The 10,545-nt window shown below is 40.4% G+C and overlaps 1 protein-coding gene across 1 annotated transcript; it reads right to left on the bottom strand.

Annotated features, from left to right (window-relative positions):
• Window positions 1–1,227: 1,227 nt before the first annotated feature.
• On the bottom strand, window positions 1,228–9,681 carry lpla (lipoprotein lipase a). Its single transcript, XM_008406924.2, has 10 exons — window positions 9,402–9,681; window positions 8,449–8,654; window positions 7,057–7,236; window positions 6,474–6,585; window positions 5,518–5,760; window positions 4,878–5,120; window positions 4,126–4,246; window positions 2,793–2,975; window positions 2,594–2,701; window positions 1,228–2,502 (listed from the first exon to the last, which is right to left on the bottom strand). Exons 1-10 carry the CDS (start codon window positions 9,505–9,507, stop codon window positions 2,451–2,453), a joined length of 1,554 nt encoding a protein of 517 aa, XP_008405146.1. The 5' UTR covers window positions 9,508–9,681; the 3' UTR covers window positions 1,228–2,450.
• Between the last annotated feature and the right edge of the window lie 864 nt (window positions 9,682–10,545).

Raw genomic sequence — 10,545 nt, 5'->3', positions numbered from 1 at the left:
GTTCTTTCTGGGTACTCAGACTTTCTCTCATAGTCCAATTATTTGCGTCTTAAGTTTCCTTGTCTTTTTTGTTGTTTTCTTGTGAGTGTGTTTATGTTTCTTTGTGTTATATTGTGATTGGTGACTTCTCCAGGCACCAGGAGACGGGCACAGGGCCCGCTGTGACCTTACATGGAGAAGTGGGTACAGGCAGTGGATTGATGGTTTGCATATATGAAGTACAAACCCTTGTCAAGAGGAAGCTGAGCACTGACCAAACCATAAAATAACCTCACATAACCCATGCATCACGTGACTCAGGAGGGAGATTTTGTTCTTTTTTTTAAGTTCAGACTATCTTCTGAGTGAAAAGCTGGAATGAAATAACCCCAGATTTTACTTGTTATGAAACGATGATTGCTTAACAATGATGTTTTCATGTTTTTAACATAACTGTGAACCAGTCGAACTTTAACCCCTCATTTACTTAATGGCACCACCTACGGACATCGACACATGGCACTGACTGTCCCGACTGCGAGAAAAAGGATTTCATTGAGCAGCTGAAATGAATAATCCAGAATCTTTACAACCAACAAACAAAATGCCAAAATCAGGCCATTTGCACATAGAAATTAATATCTGGTTCTGATTGGAACCAGGCTCTCAGAAACAGACACCCATATTGCACAAAGCGATCTTTAGTACATCCTGTAGTAAGTTTGATCTGTTTTGAGCTGCGATTTTTAGCCAGACACCCGTTTTGGGTTTGTTTCAGAATCCTGGCCTGCTGGAAATGGAAAAAAAAAAAAAAGCATAAAGTTCTGGGATAATTATGACTTTGTGTGCATACTGCAACCACCAGTATCTTCAAGGACTCCTTCATGAACCAAGCCTTGGTGAATTTTATCATCGGTTATTATCAGCGTTTGAAGGTCAAAAGACACACAGCCTCAACTATTTTACAGATGACATGAAATTGTCCTCAAGAATTTCCTGATACTGGATAAGAGCTCTTACCCTCATTATCTATCTCAGACTTGCAGAAGCTGTCAAGTTGTCAAGAGGTGAGATGAAAAGGCATGTATACCAACATTTTGTTACAATTTAGAGCCTGTTTTTCTTCAAATATGGAGAAAAATTAGGGTCCACCTGATGAAAACACCACTTACACAGGCCCTAGTCTGTGTCCAGCGTATTTATAAATTCTATTATTTTTCAAAAGCAACTTGAGCAGGAGAAAATATCTTGATCTGGGGTGTAGCTCTTTATTATACCATTCCTGGGCTCTTTCTGTGAAACAGTGCACCGGATTCCGGCTCATTAAAAAAGTCAATGCTCTCAACAGGTGGCTCAGTCTAACCAACGCTCCCAAAGCTTTTTCCACGAAAAACATTTAAAAATGCTTCATTTATAGAAATACAAGCAGCAATGCAAGCCTGCCAACATATATTACAGCTTCATATACAAATATATAAATGTACAATCAATAAATACAGTGCGAAGTCTTCGTCTTGAGATTTATGGAGAACATTAAGGCTTGCTTGGTGATTTTTTTTCTTCTTCTTTTATGCTCAATTTGTGGTCCTGTGTAAAACTATGAGTTGGAACTCTGTTTCTGGATAATTAAATGAATGGCTGTGATTCACTGTACTTAAAAATACTGAAATGAAAGAATGCATTTCAATATGGTGCAATATGGTGCAGTTTGACCATTCTTCACATCTTAAATGCTGACCAATGACACAAAACGCAGCAAAACCAAAGAACAAACAACACTTCAAGAGATTAGGTATTAGCATGTGGCTCATGTTCAAAAAGAAAATATCGCTGTTTCTGATTACAGTATTTACAAGGAACACTATGATCGACTTCAGTAGGTAGCGAAAGTTTCTTTGGTCCCTGTCGATTGTCGGTAATTAGTGGTTAAAAAAAAAGTAACTGTGGGCACAAAATGGTTGATTAGAAAACAAACGCAAACACAGAAATGTGCCATGATTATGCCTATCACTAAGAATCATTTACAGGTCATCAATAATCCCAGTTCACTTAGGCAAAGAAAACACAACATTTCAGGGTTCTGAAATTACATCAAAGTCAGTAAAAACAGTTCATACATGATACACAAGCATAAACAATGATTACAAAGCAGCAATAGCTGCTTAAAATGGACAGTTGTTTAAAAGAAAAAAAAACAAATAAAACAAGCGCATCCTCAAAAATGAAACCAGTAACTTTTTTTGCAGCAGCAGCAGCAGAATTTGAAGAGAGACGCAGGAAGTCAGAAGAAGACTGATTTCATAAACTGTGGATGAGATTGAGTTGGTTTCAGGGCAGAAGTAGGAAGACAGGAGCTTTCACTAAGTGTCCAGGTGTCCGCAAACGGTTCCCCAGTGTTTCTGTGTGCTGTCCATCTTTGGCGGCGCTGCTAAAGATGGATGATGATTCCGGTGAATGATTTCAAGTTTTCCTCAAGCCTCGTTCTGACCAAAGAGACTGCCCTGCGTCTTGAGTCTGTGCATCCTGGCAGGAGGAAAAGATGAAAACATCAGATTCGATGCTGATCGGGTTTAGGTTCATCAGGATTTGGTCTATATGAGTGACGGTAACTTACCGTCTTTCTTTACGGCTCAGTGTGTCTTCTTTTGACTTGACAAAGACTGCATTTTCCCCTCCCCTAACAAGGTAAGCAAACTCTCCTTCCTTTGCGTTAAAGATCACCCTGCAGTCACACAGATAAAGTATATGTTCAGTCAACAATAAACATTTAATTCTTGAGTAAGTAAATGTTAGTATAAAGACCAGGAACTCACTTGGACTGAGTCTCGCCACATTTGATGCGGAGCTTTCGGAGGTGAAACTTGCTGCTGCCCCAAAGGTCGGACCAGCTGAAAAGTGCGTCCTTCTCCCAGCGAATCTTGACAATCATCAGGTCACCGATGTCCACGTCGGTGGTGATCAGGAAGGACGAGGTGCTGTTGCTGTCAAGGGTGGGCCTGATGGGTTGAAGTAGGAAATATGATCAGAGATTGGCCCATTTGATTAGTTTTATTGCATGTAAAGATTCACTGAGAAACTGGCTGCTGACCAGAATTCATAAATTTTAAGCTTAGCCTAAAGAAATGAAATAATTTTTCTGATTACTGAATCCATTTTATGTATCAAATTGAGCTGATCACATTTCTCTTCACGGTAGAAGTAATGATTGAAGGAAGGAGATTGAAAGTTAGCTGTTTTTAGTCCCACTGACTTGTTGGGAGTAATAAAAAGCCTGAAAGCTGCAGGAGGCTTAGGTAAAGTAAGGGTTTACCTTTGCTAAAGGGAAAACAAATGGACAACTGATTGCATTTTGCTATGCTAACTAACACAACTCTGATAGTGGCTCCAACAGAAGATGCTATAAACCATTTAGATTATCCATTCTGCAATCTTTTTGACTTTGTTTGGTAATATTAGTGACATCCTGTTGAACTATGAAGCTGTGAAACATCACCCATTCTCTAACACATACAGTGTGACGTCCCCTTCGGGTCCTGCTGTGCATTATTAGTAATCGACCGTAGAAACGCTGCTAAAGGAATGAGTGATTTTACCAACATAACTCTAAAATCACATCTCTTTCCTCTAAAATATTAAGTTGTTTTAACAGCAATTATTTGTTTTAAATGAATATAAAGGGATGAAAGGAACACATTTTGTTAAGAGTCTACGTCTGTATTTTGAGGTACACAAAAATTATTGGCAAACTATAATCTGTATGTAAAAGAGTAAATTAAATACACTATTTTTGTATTATTTTTGCTTTGATTTTATTAATAGATACCCTTATCCACAAACGTATATCCACAATATGTTTGTGGATTTTCATTGATGCAATTGAGAGTTTTGCTTATTTTAGTTTACTATGAACATTTTATTATTAGGATATTTGCGCTTTCAGTTTAGTTGTCTTGGTAAAAAAAAAAAAAAGCTGTTTGTAGTTTTTTAGAAATGATCTAAAATCAGAATTGACATGTTCTCACAAACCCTGAAACCTGAAATCGGTCTCGGTCCCTCATTTCCACCAACATATGCTGGTGAACAACACTGTTGCTGAGTTGCATGTCTTTGCGACTCTGTGTTGCACGCTCAGCTTCGTGTACGTACAGGACAAGCGGGACGTCCTCCTTCTCTCCGTGGGTTCCATACAGTGAAATCTTGATTGGCTGCTCACTGAAGCTCTGTTTGTCCTTGCTGAAGAAGTGGGCCTTCACTTGGTAATGGAAAACTGCAGGATGGAAAGAAGATTCACTCTCAGTGAAATGATACATTTCTATTTAGGCTTTATTTCACCTCTGACTAGAGCTTTAAACACAGATTAGTATATTCCTGTTTGGCTTCAAGCATGCATGTGCAGACCCTTAGAAGCTCTTGAAACAGCTTGCTATTTATAAAGTAAATGTTTACACATTTGCTGATTTGTGATTTCTAAAAAAAAAATAAAAAAAAATAAAAAAAAACTTTTCCACTGCCAAAGTAATGCACAGGTATCACTTTACTTCAGCATACTTTAGCAACTAAAATACCCATGACCTCATGAATGCATGGAGCTTGCTGTCCTTGTGAAGCTGTATTAAGTTTCCACAATCACTGTCGGGTCCAAGGAGACGCATTTACTCTAACAGTATCGAGCCATGGTAGCTAATAATCTGAGGATTACTTTTAATGAAGGCATGTGCACGATTTAACTCCCAGTAATGCAGACAAAAGCATGTAAATCCACAAAGACTTTTCTACTTTTCTTAGATGTTAAACAGATTTCCTTTCTGTTCTTGCAGTCAACATTCAAGTACAAATTTCCCTCTCCGTGGAAAAAGTCGAGTTTACTTTAGTTTCACGCCGTTTCTGTGGCGATTTACCTTTGTAAGGCATCATATCCCGAGTCTTGAGGTACATCCTGGCACTGCGGGCCGTCCGGACCTTGTTGATGTTGTAGCCAAGCTTGTTGCATCGGTTCTTCCTGCAGCTGAGGCACATTCCCTTGTTGAAGGCGTCCTTGGAGTTGCAGCGGTAGGCCATGCTCTGCTGCTGGGTGTTCAGCAGCGAGTCGATGAACAAGTGGATGGAGCGCTCATGGGAGCATTTGATAAGCTGATCCATATCTGCAAGCAAGAAGGCAAGAAGACTCTTCGGTTTTTGCAGATAAACGCTGGCGAAGGCAGAAAATTACTTCCTGGTGTTTGTTCTCCTTTTTTCATTCATAGACAGTCACAAAAGAGGACCCAGAAGGCATCCAACGCAAAGTTCTGGTTTCTAAAAGCATGAAGCAACAAAATATTGAAGAAATACACTTAATATTTTTGCTCACTTCGTGTTTTTAGCTTGGAATGTCATGAATGGAGGCAAAAACACTTTAACCTGCAACCATTTGTTTTAGCAAGCACCTCACTGACTTCTGACTTAAATCTGTTAACAATATACTATTCCTAAGACCAATATAATTAAAAAACAAAGCTAATTCATTATCTCTAGAAGCCTGGGAGGTTTTGAGTTACATACTTTGGAGGCCCTTGATCCCTTCTGATGCAATCCCCAGCAAGGTATTCTGGATGTCACAACCCGGCTGGAAGGTTCCTCCGTTAGGGTAAATGTCAATATGACCCACTGGCCTCTGGATGCCAATGCTGCGGTCTGGAGAGCCTCTGGTATTGGTGTGCAGGACGTCCACGAACTGGGCATCACCTCTGGACAGAGTGCTCTGCTCGTCTGCGTGCTCAAAGGTGGGACCGGCGGGATCCAGACCTGGGCACGAGAACAAAACAATCGATCAGCTGTGGAGATAAACATGACTGGAGATAAAATGCTACCATTTGGGAACAGTTGTGTTTCAAAGCATTAAAGGCTTGAAAGTATGTTTTCAGTCTGACCTCCTTCTGATTTGTGCAGGCAAAAAAAAAAAACAAGTCTGATGGTGCTTAATGGCCCACTGCTCTCAGATCTAGTAAACACACCATTATTTGAAGGAGGTCAGAGAGATTTTAAAGCTGGATCAACTTCATAGAAGCAAATTGGAGCTCTAAATCTGAAACAAATTGGCTGCATGCACACACACAATGGAGGCCTGGAATGTAGAGGCTGACAGACTCGGACATATATACATGAAGGTATGCACCAATAACCTCAAGAACTCAATTTAATACTAAAATAACCAAACAGCATGTTAAAAAAATGTAGTTACAACATTTTCACAACTTTATCGAGGTCTTTTTTTAAATTTAGATTATAACCCAAAGTTCCTATATGTCAAAATTGAGTTATTTCCCAGTCAATTTTTCAAAGTCCTCAGCCGCTTTTAAACATTTTTAGCATATAAATACCATAGATCTAATACTTTATATGAAGTTATGTCATTAACAAATGGATTGATACTGAACCAAAACTGCAAAACCTTTAAATCAAACTGCTGACTTTTTCAAACTGTACAAGAATCCTGGTAGTCATTTAACAGGAGTCACCTGTGATCCTGCTGATCTTATGGTCGGTGAGGTCTCCAGCAATGCCGGCCACATGTGCTCCCAGACTGTATCCCAAAAGATGGATCCTCTCCCAGGGCAACTGCAGCTCTTTCTGCAAAGCAACAAAACAGGTGAGGCGTGTGCAAGGAACGCTTTAACACAATCGAAAGGGAAGCCTGCAGAAATGCAAGCTGTACTTGGCAAGGCTCTGAAGCATTCTGTCCCAGGAATGAATGTGGGAAACCATGCAGAGAAAGGATTCGGTGAAATTTCATGCTATGCCAATTTCTAGACTGCTTTTAAAGTTTGAAGTTGCAGAAGTAAAGGGAAAGCTCTGGGCTGTTGCAAAAGCCGTGCCCTCGCTAACACTAAGCCTCGCAGCAATAGCCGCAGACATGACTATAAAATGTGTTTATAGCCATTTAAAATCTCATAGCGTAGACAAGCACAACCACATGGCCTCATTGGGAACAGAGCATTACGGAGCAGATTTTAGCCAATGATCTGAACTCGACAATAGTCACATCTTATATTTACAGCGCTCAAAAAGCTAATGCAGAGAGAGGGTGATCCAACGGCTCACCTGCAGCCAGGTAACGAACTTGGCCACGTCTCGGCCAACCAGCTTGGTGTAGGCTGCGGAGGTGGGGTAGTGCTGGTTGGCGCGGGTCAGCCAATCCACCACGATCACGTTTGCAGTTGGCACGCGCTCATACAAGGCGGACACCAGCTTGGGCACCCAGCTCTCAAACATCCCTGTTACCTGCAGGGCAAAACATAAAAGCAGCAGGTGAAACGGTGGCCCATGTATGAACAAAAAAACTGAAAAATAAATATCTCCTCAGCGCATTTTACAAAGGTTTGCAGGCAAATGCTGATAGTCACGTTTTGTGCTGTTGATGCCTTATGTTTCAAAGAACTGTGAAACATAAGATTGTATTAATGTAACCAAGTAACACCAGTTTCTCATCGCGTTTGCTCTGTCAAGGAATCGACTGGTATGAGAACCATCACCATGCTAAATCTGAGTAATAATCCTGAGCATCAACATGGTGTAGATAAGGGAAGCAAAATCACTCAAACTGCTGCTAAGATTATATAGCATGTAATAGTTTGAGTATTGCTATCACAGTTTTTGTATTTTGCATCATAAATATTGAATGTGCACTACTTTCTAAGAGGTTATTGGACAGTATTTTATCCCTTTTGGTTTGCCATTCTGCATTTTAAATGCCCCACACATGATGTGAGCTGGTTAATTAGTCAGGCTATCTGCTCTGATAGCCAAACTGAAGCCAGCTGGTGAACAGACATGCTGATCACAGCAGTGTGGGACTTTTTCATTTTCCACATCATAAACTGTCCACGTTTTCTGAGATTTTAACTATTTCCAAAATATTCCAAATTTGTCTTTTTTGTAAGCAAAGGTGTAAAACAATTATTATCGCCGTCTGACAGGTGGTGAACAGCAGCAGGTTAAAGGACAAAGCAGAGCTGGAGAAGACTCAACTTCTCTTGCATTTATTATCAATATTTCTTATTATTTGAGTGAGATCACGTTTTCATTCTCCCATTTTTGTTTTACTCCCATGGTAGTTTAGCTTGTGCTGCAGAAAACATGTGGGTGACAATGCACACATGGTCAGGTCAGTGAGGTCAGCTGCCATATGGCGTGATTTATCCAGCACTGCCTCTGTGTTCTGTTGGATTCTGGCCAAGGTATCATCAGGTTCAAATTGTGCAGCATGACTGGTTTTAAATCAAATTACAGCAGAAGATGCATGCATGGACTGTGTGCTGTTTTCCCTCCACAGCTTGTGTTTTTTTTACCATCATATGTTGCAGGATTTCTTCTTTTTTTTTTTTCTCAGTATCTGTGATGCAATTTTAGGTTGCACTGCCTGAACATAGCTGCGCAGAAGCTTTGCGCACACACACACACACACACAAAAAGTGAAGTTTCAGTGTCACTAACCGTCCAGCCATGTATCACAATGAAGGTCTGGGTTTCTGGGTTGAATGCGCACTCGGTGATGGTTTCTGGTCTGCCGGCCACCATGTAGCACATATCATCATCCGGGAGCTCGGCGGTGCGCAGGGAGAACTTGGACACGATGTCAGTGAAATCCGTCATCCATTCAGTGGTGGTTGGCACAGGCGCATCGGTGACTGTGCTGTTTGCTGTTGCAAAACAAACGGAGAGCGCAGCGGATCGTTGAGGTTAATCTGTTCTGTCAGGTTGGACAATAGGGATTTGTTCACAGAGAAGCATGCTGGTTGGCTGATTGTTATTAAAGTAAATGTGCGCAAGTTACGGTAATTGTGAACAACGTTTTTTTTTTTTGTAAGTGATTAAATAAGGCGTGACAGTGTCGCCCCCTTTTGTCCTTTCTGAATCTTTACCGGGGAAACTCAATTTTTTTGATAACGCGATGGCATTTCTACATTTTTAATTAAACCAAATTACTGAATGCGGGTTTTTCCAGTTTTCCTCTAAAGGAATCATTCTTAATGGATCGGAGCGAGTGTTAAAAAGAGCCGGTCTAATTAAAATTCAACGCGCAAAAGGTGCTCAACCCGAGTAAAACAGTTGTGTTTTATTATACAAATATGAATAAACCTTATTGTGTGAAGAAATTAAATTATTTTCTATATCAACTTTAACCAACCATTTCCTCCCTCTTCTTATCTATCCTCAGACAAAAAAAAAAAAAGAAAAAGAAAAAAAAAGCTCCTGCCTGCTGCTTTTCGTCACGCACATGGAGCTGAATGCGGACCTGCGCTCTTTTTAAAGACGGGTTATTACCGGTCAAAAGTGGAGCAGCGTGCAGCAATAAACCTGCTATCCACATATTTATCACCTACACCTGCTTCACGTTTTGTTCCGTTTAAAACTGCGTGTCTCATCAGAATAAATGTGGGTCTTACCAAAAGCAGTTGAGTTGGCGGTGGGTTCGACATCTGAAGAAAAAGTTGCATGGATGCTTCCCAAAGTTATCCAAATAGCCACAAAGTAAATCATTTCTTTTCCCATATTGTTACTGAGTTTATCCTCTTGATTTTGATTTTAAAGTTTTTTGTTGGTTTTCTTTTTTTCTTTTTTTTGGTTGGTCGTATAGTTGTGGATCCACTTAAACCCAAAGCACCGGTGACAAAGTGGTGAGCTGTTTGCGGTTTAAGGGTGAAGTTGCTTATGGTCTGTAACAGTTGCCGCTGCAGGTCATCTTAATGGGTGGCTTATTTGAATACTCAAGCGTGATTGGCTGGAGAGTTTTGGGGGGCGGAGACTAAAAGCTGTCCCAGCTCTAAATTAAAAAAAAAAAAAAAACCTAAGGAGGTTGGTCATCCTGCTGTGAGGAAAGCGGGGCCCCTGTCAGCCAAGCAGAAGGTTTCATTTACGGAGCACCATTAGTGTCAGCTCCCAACTGTCTGTGTGTCTGGTTTTAGTGATTACACGACACTTTCCTTTGATCTTCTGCCAAAATGATGTGGTAATAGGTATTTTTGTCAGGCATTAGGATATTAAAAGGTTTCTAACTAATTTAAAAAGCGCTCTTGAAACAAGTTAGTGAAAGAAAACCTGATTCATTGTGTTTGTAGCAAACATTTTATTTTTAGGACAGCAAGGTTGTTAGCGCTGCTGCATTGCGGCAAAACAGGATGGAATCCTGGCCAAGACATTTTCTGCAGCAGGTTGGTTTTCCCCAGGTACTCCAGTTTCCTCCTGCAGTCCAAAATCCTGACTGTTGGGTTAAATGACCTCTTGAATTTGTCCTTGAAATGAGTGTGAGTGTGTGTGGTTTGGTTGTTTGTTTAGTGTATATTTGACTGTCCTGTGATGGACTTGTGACCTGTCCAGAGTGAAGCCCAACTCAAGCCTTGCACAGATATGTAGTCGGTTTAGACAATGGACCGACTACAATTTACTCTCAATTCTTTCATTTTATAAATATCTAATTCTGACAAATGTCACAGTGCTGGAAGAGATGCACCCAAGAGACCTGCAGCTATAATCGCAGCACATGTAGCACAGATTTTTATTTGGTTTAAAAAAACACATACAGTATGATCA

Source organism: Poecilia reticulata, linkage group LG4, assembly GCF_000633615.1.
Source record: "Poecilia reticulata strain Guanapo linkage group LG4, Guppy_female_1.0+MT, whole genome shotgun sequence".
In the NCBI taxonomy this organism is placed as follows: Eukaryota; Metazoa; Chordata; class Actinopteri; order Cyprinodontiformes; family Poeciliidae; genus Poecilia; species Poecilia reticulata.
Note: the sequence above shows the minus strand (reverse complement) of the source record. Positions and strands in the feature narration are given on the sequence as shown.

Coding starts and splice junctions, on each gene's coding strand:
- lpla (XM_008406924.2), bottom strand. CDS start 9,507: ATGGGAAAAGAAATGATTTACTTTGTGGCTATTTGGATAACTTTGGGA. Junction 6,586..7,056: donor AGTTCGTTACCTGGCTGCAG/GTGAGCCGTTGG, acceptor GTTGCTTTGCAG/AAAGAGCTGCAGTTGCCCTG. Junction 5,761..6,473: donor TAAGATCAGCAGGATCACAG/GTGACTCCTGTT, acceptor TCTCGTGCCCAG/GTCTGGATCCCGCCGGTCCC.